General features: G+C 48.5%; 2 protein-coding genes across 4 annotated transcripts in view; both read left to right on the top strand.

Moving 5' to 3' along the window:
- The first annotated feature begins 55 nt into the window (after positions 1 to 55).
- Positions 56 to 7,408, top strand: ATP6V1G1 (ATPase H+ transporting V1 subunit G1). The gene is made up of 3 exons (XM_047829991.1): positions 56 to 220; positions 4,085 to 4,185; positions 6,609 to 7,408. The coding sequence occupies exons 1-3, from the start codon at positions 139 to 141 to the stop codon at positions 6,780 to 6,782; spliced, it is 357 nt and encodes a 118-aa protein (XP_047685947.1). The 5' UTR covers positions 56 to 138; the 3' UTR covers positions 6,783 to 7,408.
- A 4,587-nt stretch (positions 7,409 to 11,995) lies between these two features.
- The window catches only part of TMEM268 (transmembrane protein 268), a 34,934-nt gene continuing 29,102 nt past the window's right edge, over positions 11,996 to 17,827 (top strand). Inside the window, exon 1 of one of the 3 annotated variants that reach the window (XM_047829990.1) lies at positions 11,996 to 12,022. The gene's annotated coding sequence lies outside the window, so the exon portion shown is untranslated. Of the gene's footprint in view, positions 12,023 to 15,724; positions 15,793 to 15,885; positions 15,963 to 17,827 lie in introns of those variants that run through there. The other 2 variants (XM_047829987.1, XM_047829986.1) reach the window with 2 other exon arrangements.

The following is a 17,827-nucleotide window of genomic DNA, read 5'->3' as shown; positions in this document are numbered from 1 at the left end:
GCTGCGATAGTCACGTGGCGGCGGGCGGGGCGCCGCCTCACAGCGCAGGCGCAGATCCTAGGCTCCTGGGTCAGCTGACCCGAGGGGGCGAGCTCGCCGATCTAGGCCGCTTACCTCGGCCTCAGAGTCGCCACCGCCATGGCCAGCCAGTCGCAGGGCATCCAGCAGCTGCTGCAGGCCGAGAAGCGGGCCGCCGAGAAGGTGTCGGAGGCCCGCAAGCGTGAGTTTCGGGGTGGGGCGGCCAGGCGTGGTGCCAGTGCACGAAACGCCGCCAGGCCGCAGGAGGTCGTAGGTAGATGAGGCCCGAAAAACTGCGGCGTGGAGGGGTGGTGACAATCGCGGGATCTTGTGTGGCTCGAAACTGTCTGGATCTGAGGCTCTGGAAGGCTTGAGGGTCGACTGGAAGCCGCGATGTGGGGTAGTAGACAGGGCGTGGAGACAATAGTAGGTGGATGACCTTGGGGTCTTGGTTGGCTTGTGAAATGGGCTTTTCAAACGGAACTCGTCTTTCTCCCTGTCACTTGCTCCTTTGGGTTGTTTTGTGTCAGTGTACAGAGCTACCGTAATCCATGCTGTTGAACACAGAGTCCTCTTTGCCACGTCTGCTTCTCTTGTTCGCCACGTTTAGACAGTAGCCAAGGTGTATACGCCTGTTTAACTTTTCCCCCATCCCCACAGCTAGCATCTTAGTCCGGGACACTAGGTTTTCTGAGGCTCTGGTACCAGCGTGCTTCGTTAATTCCTTAAAAAAAAAATTTTTTTTAAATGTGATTAATATGTGCCAGACGCATTACCCGGTGTACCGGTGACCGGTGTCTCCATCATCATGGTATTCAAAAGCCCCAGTGGAGGAAGCCAATGCTGGGTGGGTTAGTTGCAGATGAGATGGGGGCTAGAGTCAGAAGTGTAAGGTTGCTAAGGAACTTAACGGGTGGATCCAACCTCCTCCAAGTGCATTCTCCTTCCAACAGAGTCCTCCCTGGGGTGCAGATAGGACTTCCCCACTTCCTTTACAGTCAGTTTAGCGCCTGCAGAATAAAGACCAGGTTCCTTTTTCTTTTTTTCTTTTTCTGAGCAAAACAGTAGGGTTTATTGAGCAAAAGTACAAAGGTCTCAAGAGTGAGAGGGCTGGGTTGCCCAGACCAGATTCCTTAATAGGGTGTAGGCAGTGTTTTTGGATCGGGCTCTAGCTTTCTTCCCTCATCTCATTTTTGGGTTCTCTCCTCCAGCCATCCTGGGCCACTGTGATGCCTTATTTCACCTGCAAGCCTCGGTACAGCTGTTTTCTCCAGTTGAAAGTGCCTTTTCCTAGTTTCCTCTCTCTTTAACACTTAGTCTTTCTTCAGATCTCAAAATTTAGGCAGCATTTCTTCCAGGAAGCCTTCCCTGCTTTGTCCTTCTCTCAAACCAGGCAGAGTCCTTCCTAAGACCTTATTTCTGTCATCGCGATGCGATAACAGGTTTCTTAATAGGGCTTAGTCACTAGACTAAGCTCCTGGAGTACATGGACTGTGTGTAACTTAATCGTATGTATTCATTTTCCCATCTGGTGAGAAAGGTATCCTTATCCCTGTTATACAGATGGGTGATAGGAGGCTTATTGAAATGATTTGACCATACCGTGAGAAAAAGCATAGCGGGAGCCTAGAGGCCTCTTTTCCCATGCAAGGAGTATGGCCCTTAGTAATTCTTTGGTGTTTCTCTTGTCATAAGACTTACACTTTTATCCCATACCCAAGTAGATTTCAAGCACGGCTCTTATATTTTCTGGCTTAGAGTATTTCCTATGAAATACTCTATTTCATAGGAAAAGCTTTCTTTGAGGGAGCTGAGGATGATGGGAACAAGCCTTTTATTCTTGCGCTGGTGACTGGAAAGTTTTGTGTTCTTCATAGAATATTTCTCATCATGGCCTTGATGATAAAGTATTTCCAGAATGACTTCTCAGAGTTTGTCCTGTGGTGGCTCATTAGTAACAGAAGTTACTGTTGGGAAGTATGTGAGATTATTTGGGGGAGGTGCAGGAACAAATATTTGTAAAACGGTCAGAATAATTCTGAGTGTCTTGGATGTAGGGGTCATGTTATACATTTTTCTTTATCTCATCAAGCTTAGTGCAGGGTCTTGTATAGGTCATATAGCTATTACATATTTACTGAATGAATTTGTTTTAAAGGAGTGAGTTTATGGCTAATATACACCTCAGAATTTGCAGTAATTAGAAACAGAAGTATTGAGGGGTGCCTGGGTGGCTCAGTCGGTTAAGCGTCCGACTTCAGCTCAGGTCACCATCTCGCGGTCTGTGAGTTCGAGCCCCATGTCGGGCTCTGGGCTGATGGCTCAGAGCCTGGAGCCTGCTTCCGATTCTGTGTCTCCCTCTCTCTCTGCCCCTCCCCTGTTCATGCTCTGTCTCTCTCTCTCTCAAAAATAAACGTTAAAAAAAAATTTTTTTTTTTTTTAAAGAAACAGAAGTATTAAGAGCTACAATTTGAAAAAAATCACTGCCTTTTTTGATTTGTAATTATGGTTATCTTGCCCATTTAGGAATTGGGAAGAGGCAGTACATATGTGGCAAAGGGATCCTACTTAAATTTTTCTTGAAATTGTTTCTTTGGACCATAAAACTTAAAAAAAAAATTGTGTTATGGTTTATTTCATTGACGTAGCTGTTTCAGTGATGTTTATTTCATTATGGGAGCCAATAAAATACTGGCTCCCACAAAAATAAGGTGTAAAAGAAATATGATTTCCTGTTCAAGTATTTATTTTTGGTTTTCAGACAAGCCTGTCAGCATTGAACTTTGAAGATATCTGATGGGCAGGGAATGGTTTATCTTAATTCAGAGAACTTTGGGAGTTAGCAGTGACCAAGAGAGTGGTATTGTGAAATTATGTGGAGCTAGCATAATGTTTGAGTCATAAGTGTTATTTGTAGATTGTTGGTTTAGAAAAGACCTTCAGCTCTGAAGTATGGGTTTGGAGATGGGTGATAAGGAGGATGGCATGTGGAGGACAGGGGTAGAAGTTAGCTCACAGGGACAGCAGTAGGCCCTAAATAATACTGGAGAAAACATACACTTACAGAAATAGGTTTGGGGTTTTTAGAGAGGTCTGTTGATTGTTTCACCAGAAACATGATGGAGTGTTGATGTGGGGTCATTATACATCGAAAATCCTGTTCTTCATCAGGAGATGGGAGGTTAAATTCACTTTCATTTGTCTACATGGGTTGAGTGGCATTTGGGAAATTGATGTACAAGAATGTCTAATAAAGCTTACTTTTAGGTGCAGGATGTCTTTTGCTCTGGATTAAATAAATGCTCAGGTTGATCATATAGCCTCAATTTGGGTTTCTGAGAAGTTTGATCAGTGAGCAGAGGATCAAAGCAGAGAATATATGCTGGCTGGTCTTGTGGTCTGTTTTCAGACAGGGTCTGATGGAATTTAAAGAATCTTTTCAGCTGTATGTTTATTCTCTAGAAACCAGAGCCCCTGTGTCTCCTCACTTCTTAGATGCTTGTGCAGTCTTACCGTCCAGTGCTCCCCATTTCAGGATACCTTCCCAGAACCACTTTGTTACTTATTTCCTTGTGCACAGGCATGGTTTTAGTTTCCAATATTACATCATCTGTCTCATTAGTTACATTTTAGGTTACTGTCTCTTGGGAGCATATTCCTCTCCTCACTCAGACCTCTAGTTACAATCAACAGCATACTTAGGTGTTTACTTCTTAGGAAGAGCAAGAATTCCCCAGATGGGTAATGTCACCCATTTTATGTTGGTTCTTAACAGTGGAGATTGAGAGAATATTCTGACACATTGCAGAATTGTTTCCATCATTTTTCTGTTTGCAGTTATGGAAGACGGTCCTTTTTATCTAGTCACTTCCTAGCTAAGTACAGCTTGCAGGAGGCAGGAACCTATACTGCTAGTTAGCTTTGAATGCCCCCGTGCATGTCTCTTGGGACTATAGCATAAAACTTTTTTCCTTGTTACCTGTTAGAATTTACTGTCTCAGTCTCTGCTTCCTCTTCTACTTGTCTTTTAACCACTTCTTGATGCAGCTTTTTCCTTTGAAAACAGGAAAGAACCGGAGGCTGAAGCAGGCCAAAGAAGAAGCTCAGGCTGAAATTGAACAGTACCGCCTGCAAAGGGAGAAGGAGTTCAAGGCCAAGGAAGCTGCGGTGGGCCTGGTTTATTTTCATTACTGCTTTAGTTTCCTGAGGCTTTCCTCTTCTTCCCTTTTCCCCAGGCTCTCAAAATATCTAGCATAGCTTGGAGATTGTGATTTCTGGCAGAAATTTGAAGGTTTGTCTTTTGGATGCTCAGGCTGAGTCTCCTCGGTGATCAGTTTTTAACTAACATCGAACCCTGGTCTTCACTTAGTCATTTCACAAATATCTATTAAACATGTTAGCTTGTGCCAGATGCTAGGGGGTCAGCTGTGAGCAGAAGTCGACATGGTCCCTGCCTCGTGGAGCTTACCTCCTATAGTCTGATGGTCAGGGAGACTCGGCAATGAAATGCAAGTCTGGCAGAGTTCCAGCTGTGAGAGAGCCACGGTGGTCGTAAGCATACATCAGACGGAGCCCCACCTCAGTGTCGTAGAGACACTTAGCGACAGTACAGGCCGGGCCAGGGAGCGTGAGATGCATGAAGTACTAGTACAGCAACAGATCCCAGAGAGGGGAAGGGATGAAGGAGGGCTTTACGGAGAAAAGAAACTGTCAGGTAACAGAAAGCAATTCAGGCTGATTTTAAGGAAAATGGAATTTATTGGCTTGTATAATGAAAAACCCAGGCAAAAGGCTAACTTTATTTTGATCAGGAGCTTAAATGATGCTCTCAGGACTTCATTTCCATCTGTCAACTCTGCCTTGTCTTTGTGGGCTCCATTCTCAAGTTCTGCCCTGTGGCCTGCATTGGGTGTTCCAGGCGCACACCCTCCCAGGCCTGAGGCACGTGCCTCCCTCTGAGCAGTAAGTGGCAAAAGTTCCTTTTATCTTTGCACTGGGCGGCTACAGTGCTGTTAAAACTTAAAGTGTCTCTGGCTCTTGCAGCGGGGTAGATGGGTGCTGTAAACTGTCAGACCGCCCACAGAACAGTGTGGAAATACTCTTGTCGGGGCGACCACTTCATCTTATTTTTACATCTACGCTGCAGTTACTCACAGAGCCTGGATCAGCGCTGTGGTGTAGGCATGAGCCCCGAGGTTTTCCAGCAATGTTTGTGGTAACCCCTTGGGCTTTGTGACCGCGAACCCAGACTTGGCATACGGTGTCTATTCGTAGAACAGAGGTTGTGTCCCCCTCTCCTGTCCCTTCCCCGCAGTAGGGGTTTTGGACTAAAATTTTAAAAGTAGGAGTTAGCGACTGAGCTAATATGCGATGGCCCCTTATTCCGCTAATATGAACAGTTACAATATAGGATGAAGGGTCATAAGTTTGAACTCAGGAAACTTGGGTTTGAATCCTTGCATGTTCACTTTGACCTCTTTGAGCCTGGGTCTCCTCATCTGTGAAAAGTGGAGGGATGGCTTCTGGACAGGTTTTGGAGGAATAGGTAACATGCGAGAGAATGCTTTCTCGTTAAGCACTGTAGTGTGCATACAGATAGGAAGGCCTGTAGCTGTTAACATACACGTAAAGAGGCAGAAACCGGTTACAAGATAGAAAGGATCAATGCAAAAAAGCTTTGTCTTCAAGAACCTGATAGGTCTCATTCTAATCAAGTAGATATACACTTGACAAAAGCCAGCCATACTGTGAAGACTGAGGATAAAGGAAATTTATCCGTCCATGTGTGTTATATTGTGACTGGAATTTGAAGGGGTAAGACACGAATATGGTAAAAAAATTCAAGCAGTAAAATAGGGCAACGGTGAAGTTAGTTTCCCTCCCACCCAGACCTGGACTCCTCCTCAGAGGCAGTCACTGTTAGTAGTTTCTTGCAAATCCTTCTAGAATATTCTGCTTGAAAGAAAAGATGTCATGTATTCATAATGCTGGTGAATCCACTGCCGAATGTAAGAACTAGAGCATTAACCAGTGTTGGTTAATGTAAACTGCGGGTTCCTCCCGAATTGCATCCTGTTGTGCCCTCAGGTTTATTTATTTTTTTGACTTTTTTTTTTAACATCACTTATTTCTGCCTTTTAAAACCACACAAGGATATGCATTTACCAGCCACGCTGACACCATTTTACGTCTTGCTTTTTTCCTCTTAAACTGCATATTTGACAGTTTGTACCGTCTTGCTGTACAACGGGTCTTAAGGTTCTTTCCAGTCTTTGGTTAAGGCGGTCCATTAGACACTAGAGAGATGTGAAGGGACTGCTCTCCGGGGTAATTTCTGAGCGGTGGAAACGCTGTGCAGTTTACCTTTTGATAGATGTGTGAAGGTTGGCCACCAAGGGATTGCGTCCTTTCTTTGCTCCCAGTAACTGGGAACACCACCTTCCCGCATACTCTTCAGTCACGAGGGCACACTGCCTGTAGCTGATTCTTTGTATTCACCGACGAGACTGGGTTTCTCCAGAACTAAGGAGGTTGTGCCAACCAGAGCGTCAGCCTGACCTTCCCTGTGTGTCCTTGCCCCCCGACTCCAGGCCCTGGGATCCCACGGCAGCTGCAGCACTGAGGTGGAGAAGGAGACCCAGGAGAAGATGACCATCCTCCAGACCTACTTCCAGCAGAACAGGGATGAAGTCCTGGATAACCTCTTGGCCTTTGTCTGTGACATCCGGCCAGAAATCCATGAAAACTACCGCATAAACGGATAGGGGAGGAAGGAGCAGCTCTGCGCGCGGATTGGCATTTTTCGATGCCTTCGTGGTTATGAGGCTTCAGCAAAGCTTGAGTTACTTTCTTGTGAAAAGGCATTAAATTATTTCTGTATGTCATATAGTAGATCCCTTCACTTTTTAGAGAATAGCAGATCTAGCTTCTTTGTACAAACTTAGAGCTTATCCAAAGATTTTCTTTTACCTCATATTTCTTAAAATTTAAAGTGTATATGTTGTCTGTTTCCTATGCCTTTTAGCTCAAGCAACATATATATCAATACTTTTTCTTTCTTAGATGTAGTAAAAAAAAAAAAATGAAATTTTTTTTTTTTTTTTTTTTTTTTTTAAAGAAAGAAAGGGATTAAATATTTTTTTCCCTATAGCTTTCTTAAAGGTCAGGGGCTTTATCTATGAAAAAGTAGTACATAGTTATTTGTAACTTGTGTGAAGCAGCAGCCAGTCTTAAAATAGTCCTTTCTGGCTAAGGGTTAGAACAATAAATACTAGTATAATTGTTTGGGCTGCTTTTAGTTTCTCTTAATCAAAATTACTAGCTGATAGAATTCAAAAACTTGTTACATCGTGTACTGATAATCATTTAAAAGTAAAGACTTTGTCATGCATTTTCCCTTCTTCTGGTTCATCCTTTTTGATAATGCAAAGTACACTCTGACCCAGATGTTGTGCAGAATTTCACTTAGGATATTAAATTAGCACATGTATCACGTACCCATTTGCACGCATACTTAGAAAATATTTGCGGTATGTATCTTAGCAGGAAGGAAATCACTTCTTTTTTTTTTAATTTTTTTTTTCAACTTTTTTTTTTTTTTTTTTTTTAATTTTTTATTTTTGGGACAGAGAGAGAGCATGAACGGGGGAGGGGCAGAGAGAGAGGGAGACACAGAATCGGAAACAGGCTCCAGGCTCTGAGCCATCAGCCCAGAGCCCGACGCGGGGCTCGAACTCACGGACCACGAGATCGTGACCTGGCTGAAGTCGGATGCTTAACCGACTGCGCCACCCAGGCGCCCCAAGAAATCACTTCTGATTTTACCCAACCCACTAGTTTGAAAACAGCATGTAACTAGTAAGTCTGTAGTTTGCCTTTTATCTACTGGGGGGGCCCTATTTCCTCCCTGGTGGGCTACCTGATAAGCCTAATACCTATAGGAACTTCACTCTTAGGAATTAAATGCTCTGTGGCTCTCTATTAGCAGCAAGTCTGGCTGCAAAATAATTTCTAGTAGATGAAAACAGTTGAAAGAGAGCATGATGGGATTTCCTTCCTTGTTCTGAAATAGTAGGAGGGAATTAGATGCCCTTTAAAGAAATCACATTTTCTATGACTCAGGATGGGTTGGTCTCAGGCCACGTCCGTCTCCAGTTTCTGTTCTTTTTTATAGTAGAATTCCTCGGGTGAGTTTTCTATACGAGCTTTCCCAGTTTTTACTGTTCAAGCACTCCCATCAGGCTTGCCACCCCACTGAAGCCGCATGTCAAGGTCAGCAGTGCTGACCACATTGAGAGGTCCAGTCTTCTACTTAACCTTCAGTCCTGTTTGACAGGTCTGACTATTCCTTCCAGAACCGCTTCCTTAGCCTTGTGTGCAGTGATGTGCTACCCTGCTCCTCCTCTGTCTCTTGCCAGTTCCAGCTCCTCTTTTCCCAGGGATTTGTTCTTGGACTTGTCTACACTCATTCCCTTGTTGAAACCCACCTACTTTTCATGGCTTTGGATACCATCTATGTTGAAGACCCTAATTTATATCCAACTTCTCTCCTGAACTCTAGAGTTGTCAGATTGCTTGTTTGCTATTTTGATTTGGATCTGTAATAAATCTCTCCATCTTAATGTGTTCCGTAGTGTACCCAGTTTTGTTAGGACTTTACTCCTGCTGTTGCTAAGTGCAGCAAACCCCACACCCGTGCCTACCACCAATCCAGATTTCCCAAACTGGAGGACCATGAAGAAGCAGCACCTGCATTCACTGGTTTACACCCAGTATTTAACCTGGTTGCCACCAATATTTTCATCCTGGATTAATAGGGTTGTACTCACATATATTTTTGCTGGACTCTGCTTCCAGCCCACCAGCTGAATGTTGATAAAGTTGTAGAAGCAACATAAGTACTTCAAAAGGGGTGTGCTGTAGGGTCAGTTGAGAGGAAAGGTAAGATGTGAAAAGTTCGAGCTTGGTGGTCTGGGAGAGAGGAACCTAAACGGTCTGAAGAGTGAATTGAATGTAACGTGAGTGAGTGAGGAGACTTGGCTGTTCTAGAAGGGGGAAGGGTGGCAGTAGTGGCTGATGGACGAGGTGGTGTGAGGGAGGTGAGAACACGTTTAAATGCCTGTGGGGAAGGGGGAATAGAGTGAGTGAGACTGGAGACTCGGGTGGAGTGAGATCCCGCGAGAGCCAGGCGCAGAGGGAAGGACTAGCTGTAGCCTTCAAGCTTGATGGTACTCAGGGAAAATGGTGGGTATGCAGGCCTTCCCAGGCCAGTTGACTCTATCGATTTCTGGGAGTGGGGCTGGGACGAAGATAAAGCACCCCTGGGGAAGGCCTTCCATTGTGCCCTGATGTGAGAAATCAGCATGTTTGGTTCTTTGAGCACTAAGGCAGATAGGGTTGGTTCTGACACGGAAAGAACGTGAAGATACACGTGTAGAACAGTGTGCAATTTGTTCCCACTGAGCGTAAAGGATACGGGTGTGCCTGTGTGTACGCACAGGAGATTTCTGGAAGATTGAGGACACTGGTGCTCATTGCAGGAGACAGTGCCTGGGCTGCCACAGGAGGGTTTCTTTGTGCACTTTTCATCCACGTACAGGGTCATTCAGCGTCACTGGCCTCTACCCACTGGATGCCAGTAGTAGCCCTTCGGTTGTGACAGTCAATATCTCCATTGTCAGATGTCCCCTGGGGGCCCAAACCTCCCCCAGTTAAGAACCACTGTCCTGTAGCAACACAGAATTATTAAAAACAAAGTACTACATGTAATTTCTGGAAAGCTCCAGGTGCTCAGCAAATGTTTCCTAATTTTCTAAAATTCGCTGCAGGGCAGCTGTTCATGTGGTGATCCAGTGACTCAGTTTACTTCCACTTTGCCGCTCTACCATCTTAGCACACGGTTTCCCTGACGGCGGGGGGTAAGGAAAAGTTGGCAAACACGCCCCGACTCTTCCGTGCTTCAGTCCTGAAATGACACGGGCACTTGTCCTCAGCCCACTGATGGGCGTGGGTCACATGAGCCAACCTAACTGCAAGGGAGTCAGAAGGGATCGCCCTGGGGTATTTTGGATCTTGGGTGAGTAAAAACCATCTACAATTGTTAATAGCTTTCTCTATGCCGGCTGATGTTCTAAGTACTTTTGCGTGTACATTAACTTATCCTCAAAGCACTTTATTTTGCGGGCGATGAGGCCGAGTTGCAAGGATGCGCCATAATGGAGCCAAGATCAAGACTGGCAGTCTAGCCAAGAATCTGTGCTTAACCACTGCATGCACGGAGCATATGTGTCTCCCCTTTTATGTTTCTCACCTGTGTGATTCTTTTCTTTACCGCTCTTGAATCCTAGATTAATTGCTCCACTGGGCAATTTCTTTTCTTTTTTTTTTTTTTTTAATTTTTTTCGGAGGCTCCATGCCCAACGTGGGGCTTGAACTCACAACCCTGAGATTAAGAGTTGGTATGCTCTACCAACTGAGCCAGCCAGGCGCCCCTCCTCTGGCCAATTTCATGACACGTGACCCCTTTGTCTAGAGAGAAGGATGCCCTCAGTATTGTCCATTACTGAAGCACAGAAACTCTTTGGCCATTCTATTTGATGCCATGGCTCAGACCTACTGACGTTCTCCTTGATAGAAGATGTGAAATAGCTTACAGAAAGTCAGACCTTGTGTGTAATACCTACAAATTCCCAAAGATGTGCTATTCCTGCTTTATGGGTGGAAAACAAGCCCTGAATTGCTGAAAGGTGAGGCAGTTTGTTAGAGGCCAGTCACAGAGTCTCTGCATCCTTCAAGTGACGGAGCCTGTGTTCCAGGCACTTGTGTAACCATACAACAGCCCTGCAGTTTAGGCACAGGATCTCACTCCCATGGATGGGAAAGCTGAGGCCCGGAGAGGTTTATCGAATGCTCAAGGTCACAGGGCAAGGGAGCCACAAGAGTGGGCATCAAGTCCAACCGGATCAGACTGAAGGCTGCGAGGGAAAACCTACCGTGCCAGGCCTCCAGGCTTTTCCTGAGGTGTGTGGTGGGTGGAGTACTCAGCCTCGTAAAGCTTCAAAGCCCGTAGCTAACATTCTTGGCACGCTTGGGCTTCCCCGCTGGAAGACTGATGGCACCAGAAGTCCATGAAAGCTGCTCGGTGGAAAGGACCTGCGCCCATGAGCCTCCCGTGCTCCTCCTCTTTCACCTCTTCTGTTTTTCTTTCCTTGAGGGGCAGTCTGGGAGACGGCAGAGGGTTTTGTCCTGTCAGCTGCTCCCGTCACTTCAGTGGCTCCGAAATTCCCGAAAAAGCTTGCACACAGGCAGCAGTTCCGGTTTTCCTCCCTCCCACTCCCCTTCCCCTGCGTAGGCTGGTCTTACGAGGCAGGAGAGGCACATTCTTAATGGCGAGATTCGGCCAGTGGTTCTGGGAGAGGAAGCCGCCAGATCAGGTCAACATCTATCTTCTCTGGCTTTTGAAAAACTTCAGACGACACCGGCTCGTGGGTCAAATGTCAGCTCAAGGCCATAGCTCACTGTGTTTGGAGGGGATGAGCGATGGGGATGGGTGGGCTTGGAGGGTCATGAGGTACACAGCCTGCCTTTTTCTCCTACTTGAAAGTAAGGAAGGGAACAGTAGCAACATTCTGGAACACATGGCAGCAGCTGAAGATAAGATAAAGGGAGAAGCTAGGCTGGTTGTTCCAAGAACATGATTGGTGTGTTGGCTACCACTGTCTTGTGCGGTTTTTAAAAATAGAAAGACCAGAGGGTGGAGCTTTCTAGTTAAAAGCCTGAGTATTTTTTTTTTTTAATGTTTATTTATTTTGAGAGGGCATGTGCAGGTGCATGAGCAGGGAAGGGGCAGAGAGAGAGAGGGAGAGAGAGAATCCCAAGCAGGTTCCCTGCTGTTAGCCTGGAGCTTGACTTGGGGCTTGAACCCACGAACTGTGAGATCATGACCTGAGCTGAAATCAAGAGACAGACACCTAACCGACTGAGCCCCTCCAGGCACCCCGAAAGCGTGAGTATGTTTCAATTGCCCTTCCCTCCTCTCCCAGACACGTTTGTTCTCATCCTTGAGGCCTTGCCCTGTTTTATTCTCTTCGTACCTGTCCCTGGCTCTTGTCTTCCTGCACACTAGAAACAGCTCCCCGACACTCCAGGCCTTCCTGACAGGAATTCAGAGTATTTCTTTTGGTTTTGACCCAGTTTCCTGACAAACAGCATGTGACTTGTCTTATTGCCCACACACCTCCTGACAAGGACAGCTGTGTGTTCAGTCCAAGCTCTCATGTGCTGTTAACCTATATTGTGTGTATCTCACACTGTGCAGTGTGGCATCCACGATTTCAAATCAACGTAATGGAAAGGAAAATTCTGTGGGACATGCTTAGGAAGTGGTTTCTAAAATAGATCACATTTACTAGGGTGACTGGGTGGCTCAGTTGGTTAAGTGTCCGACTTCTGCTCAGGTCATGATCTCACGGCCAGTGAGTTCGAGCCCCGCAGCGGGCTGACAGCTCAGAGCCTGGAGCCTGCTTCGGATTCTGTTGTCTCCCTCTCTCTCTGCCCCTCCCCCACTCATGCTTTGTCTCGCTCTCAAAAATAAATAAATGCGTAAAAAAAATTTTTAATAATAAAATAAAAATAGCTCACACTTACTAACACCAACTTTATACCAGGAGCAATTCCAGGTGTTTTACATAGTTGAATTCTCCCTCTGTCTCTCTGAGATATTATTCCCATTTACACATTAGGAAACTGAGGCACATGGCAATAAAGTCACTTGCCCAAGGTCACAGAGCCAATTGGTGGCTAAGTCTGGATTTGAACCTGGGTCTGTCTAGCTTCCCAACCCGAATCTCTGCACGATTCAATTCAAATTGTTCAGACCGTGGCAACGTTGCAAGTGGTCCATTTCTAAAGGAATTAGAAAGTGAATCTTTAACTGGCAGACCTGTTTCAAAGAACAAGATGGAATCACCTATTCGGCAGTTCTGAGTCCCCCCTCCCCCCACCACGTCCCATCTGCTGCCACACTTGGAGATTCTGCCAGGCTGGGAAGAACTTCGTTCCCTCTCACTCCATCCAGGTTGCTAGAGTGGGCAGCCAGCCCTCAGACACGAGTCTGTAACCCTTGCAAACACGACGGTGCAGAGCGTAGAGCTGCTGAGCAATGGTGGCTCTGGCCGGAGCCTGTGGTTTTCTGGATTTATCTGTAGCTGAAGCCCTGCTGATTGCATTCACAGCTTTTCATTCACTACTTCAGATGCAGGTAGCAAATACCGAGGGCGGGGTGGGTGCTGGGGGACAGCTAAGAGCACGGGCAGAAGCCGCTCTATGTGCTAAAGGTTTTTTTTTCTCTTTTGGGGGAAGGGGACATTGAGCGATGACCACATCATGTGCTGGGGTCGGCCTTAGTTAAACAAGGATACCTATGAGAATGGGGCACAGGAAAGGGTTCCCACCCAGAAGAAGGGCCCTTTCAGCTGAGACCTGACAATGTGACAGCTGATGATGTGGAATGGGGTTGAGGGTTACCCTCCAGATGGAGAGGAATGGAGACCACTGAGAATGGGAAGTGAGCAAGGGCACGGGGGTGTAGGAGGAACTGAGAAATGTTCCGTGTTCTTGGACTTTGGGGTTGGGGGAGAGCTAGTAAACATTAGGTCAGGGTAGGCTGGGGGTGGAGAGGGGCTTGGGCTTGCCACCTACAGCCTTGTGAATCCATCAAGATATTGCTAGCTAAGTCTGCGAACGTGACTAGATTTTACTCACCTTTTACCGGATTTGAGTCACCATTCTCTCTTCTAGGTGGAGCCCCTGCACCCTCATGCCATAGAGCCAGCACTTAACCATGTGCTGAAGTTTCAGAGAAGCACGAGGCGCTTTGCCTTGCTGTCCAAGAATGCAGCTCACTCCCACTGGAGACTTCCCATGAAGCACTTCATCCATCGTCTCCCTTAAGTCTGACCATCTCTCAGTTTAGCAGATACTGTTACCTTTCTTTCATGAAGGAGGGAACTGAAGCTCAGAGAGGTGAGCCCACCTGTGCAAGTTCGTCTGCCAGGAAGTTGACCACAACGCTTGGTCAGCCAGTTCCAAAGGCCCAGGTCTTCTGTGCCTCCCTAGCAAAGGGGACTAATGCATCAACACGTTTAAGTTCATGCTGGAGTGACAAGCAGTGGGGATGGGAGTGAAGGGAGCCTGGCAGGAAGGACAGGAGTTCAGTCCCCGGCTTCATGCAGGGGGTGGGCCTTGCCAGACAGGCAGGATTTGGACAGGTGCTGACCTGGCCACACACCCGCCAAAGGATCCCTTTCGACATCCCATCAGCAGTTAGTAAAGTTCCAACATCCCACGGGGCTCACTCTCATGTCCCCAAATTGTGTTTTCAGAAATTAGGCAAACTAAATAGGGATCTTGTGTATCTTGTTCAGTGCTGCCCAGTACAATGGCCTGGCACTTAGCAGGCAACCAGTGTCCTTCATTGCTGAATAAGTGAATGAACTTCATCTCTAGTTACCTACTGCCTGGATCTCTACTTGCCTGGTGAGTGAAGGCACCTGGCCAGTATCTACTGTTCTGTTCCTCAATCACTGCTGCTCACTGCCCCCAAGCACTCCACCCTGAGGCCGAGCACTCAGCCAACTAAGTCCTGTGGCCTCAGAGGCCCCCGGCAATTTGGCAACATCTGTTGAAATTAAGAATGCATCCATTCTGACTCAGCAAGTCCACTTGGAGAAATGCAGGCTGGGGCATGTACACAGCAACGTGGCTAGGACCATCCCAGCAAGGCCTGGGAGCCAGTGGGGACATCCCCCTCACCCCCCATGTGTCCTCCAGGGGAGAGGGACAAAGGAAAGAGTCTTCCTACAATATTTGCAGATTTATGTCTCCCTTCGAAAGGAGGCAGAGCGGAGTGTTTAGCATGAGGTGAACACCAGGGAACTCTGTTGAATGAAAATGCAGGGTGCCCAACAGAGTAGAACAGGCTCCCTTTGGTAGAAATACACAGGCGTGTTCATATGTCCATATGGGCCCTATGGAGCAATACGCAAGGTTCGTGGGCTCCCGGGGCGGGGGGGGGGGGGGGGGGAGGGGGGGGCACTTTTCCATATAGACCCCTCTGAGCCCGGAGTGGGAGGGGTGCGTCCAGCAGCCAATGTCTGGTGAGCAGCTCTGTGTCCGGCAGTTGTGAACACTTCATACAGACTATCTCATTAAAGGTTTACAGTCCCATGAAATGATCTGTCCAGAAAACGAAGACACCAGGACATGAACCACTTGACCGGAGATGATCTAAAAAAGCCCAGAGAATTGGCTCGGAGCTCAGGTAGCCTGATCCTCCAACAGATGCTCTTAGGGTTTTAGATGCACCAGATGAGAAGCTTCTGGTCCCCAAGACGGCCTCATCCGCCCCATCCGCCCCGGGGCCGCGCCTGTGTTAGATGGGCGGGCGGGAGACTCAGGTGCGGAGGCTCGGGTCGGGCGGCCGGGTCCCCGAGGGCCCCAGAGGCGTGCACGTGGTCGGCGGGCGCGGAGGCGCTTCCCGGCGTCCCGGAGGGCGCCTGGCTGATGCAAGGGAGGTCACCCTCTGGGCCCCAGGAGCCGGGCGGGCGGCCCCTCCCGGTGGGGTGACGGCGCGGGGCGGCCCGGCCGGGGGCGGGACCGCGGAGCGCGGCGGGCGGGCGGGGCGGGGCGCGGATGCCGGAGGCTGCGGCGCGGAGGGGCTGCGGCTGCCCGGACCTTCCGCGTCCCCGGGCGGCGGCGGCGGCGGCGGCGCGAGCGGTGAGTGTGCGCGGCTCGGGGCGCGCGCCCGGGTGGTTGCGCGGGCGCGGGAGGCCGCGAGCCCAGATTGGAGCGGCGCGGCCGCCTGGGCGTCCTCTCTCGGCCTGGGGTCGGCGGCGCGGGCGCGGCCGGGCTCTCGGTGCGCCCTGGGCCCCGTTCCCGCGCGTGTCGTGCGTGGGAGGCGTTCTCGGGCAGTTCCTGGGGGCTGGGGGCCGGGGCCGGTGGGGGGGGGGCTTCCGAGGTGAGGGAGACTCGGTGGACAGGACTTGAAGGCAGAGACTGGAGCAGGACAGCTGCCCAAGGCCAAGGCCAGGTGTGGCGGGACATCCACGGTCCGAATGAGCCCTGTCCTGCTCGGACTCCGTCCTGCACTGGCTCTTTGACCTTGGATAGTTCACTTTCATTTCTGGGTCTTAATTTCCTCATCTGCAAAATGGAGAGCTTGGACCCATTGTCTTTCAAGTCTTTTCCACCCTAAAACTTCTGTGACAGGCCCTCTTATGGCCTTTTGTTGGGGCTTTCCAGTGTAATGAAAACAAAACCTGACTCGAGAAAACTGTTAAGCTCTCTCTCTCTCTCTCTCTCTCTCTCTCTCTCTCGTCCACCTCAGTGAGGCACAAGGTTCCTGGGGAGCCTGGGCATTTTGTCTGCACTAATGGAGACCTTTGCTCAGCGGGACTTAAGGATCTCTTTGTCTGCAGGGGCTTACCACCTAATTAGAAAAAGACGTATGACTGGAAGTTCTGGTTAAAATGCAGCATCAGCAAAGGAAACTAAGGAAACTGGGGAGTGGATGACCAGTTAGTTGCTGGAGCCCCAGGGCTGTGCTTACTCTCTGGCTCTGCCTCCACCCTGTCTGGGTCTCTCTCCCAGGTCCCCCTAGGGCTGGTGCGGGGCTGAGCAGAATGGTGAGCCCAGGACATGCTGGAAGGTGATGGGTCCATGTCAGCCCTTGGCCAGTGTTGCTAAAATCCCTTCCACCCTCTGCAGCCTCCAGGTTGGACCAGGGGCTGCAGGGTGAGGGCAGAGGGCCCTGGTGGGGCCCATCCTGGCCTCTGGTCTATATGTCTCTCTGCTTGGCAGCCCTTTCTCTCACTGCCACCTCTGCAAAGCCTTTCCCCCACCCCAGGGTTCTGAGGCCCCCCATGTCCTGCCTGCTCCCTTTGCCTGCCTAGTTTGGTCATTATTTATTTCCCTTTCTGAGTTCAACTTTCCCACCATGTGGGATTCCCCAGCAGGGAGGGGTGACCAAGGATTTAAGATTTTGCTTTTGGTGTTAGAGTCAAGAAAGCACAGGGCCTGACACTTCAAGGTTCTTAGGGAATGTTGGTGGAGTAAAAATAGTGATAGGTGTATTCCTTCGGTGATGCCTATATGCCCCGTGCTGCTCTGAGTGATTTACATGCACAAACAGTTTTAGTCTCAGTTACCATTATTATCACCCTTTACATGTAAAGAAAGTGAGGCAGAGAGAAGTTAAGTGACTTGCTCCAGGTCACACAGGAGGGAAATGGTACAACTATACAGGTACCTTTTAACCATTACACATTATCAGGCAAATGAATGACTTCTGATTGAGACTTTGTGGGAAGCTAATTGGGCCAACTGGGATGCTGGGATTGCTTCTCAAAGACAATGCCAAGTTGTGGGATTTTGCAACTAATGGAAACTTTCCATAGGGGAAGAGTGTCTGGGCAGCTCCAGCTTGTGGGTGGTCCCTCCTGCCTGGAGGAGGGAGGGCAGGCTCCTGTGTCCCACAGGCCTTTCTGAGACTCCTGAACAGCTTCTCTGGGCTGCAGGCTGCTAGCTATGACCGGCCCTGGGTTTCTGGTCTGGGAAATGGGTCTAAGGTTTATGTTCGCCTCATGGGCCCAGGAGATGATCAGAGGAGATGGGGAAGGGCTTCAGAAATTGCCAGGTGCAGGGTAGGCTTCCTTGGGCTGTTGTTGTTGGTTTTGTGCTTCTGGGGCATGTAAGATAAGAGGAAGGAAGTAAGGGGTGGTGCCATAGTCTGGTTAATGCAGAGCAGTATTTG

Source organism: Prionailurus viverrinus, chromosome D4 (genome assembly GCF_022837055.1).
Source record: "Prionailurus viverrinus isolate Anna chromosome D4, UM_Priviv_1.0, whole genome shotgun sequence".
Classification (NCBI taxonomy): domain Eukaryota; kingdom Metazoa; phylum Chordata; class Mammalia; order Carnivora; family Felidae; genus Prionailurus; species Prionailurus viverrinus.
Note: the sequence above shows the minus strand (reverse complement) of the source record. Positions and strands in the feature narration are given on the sequence as shown.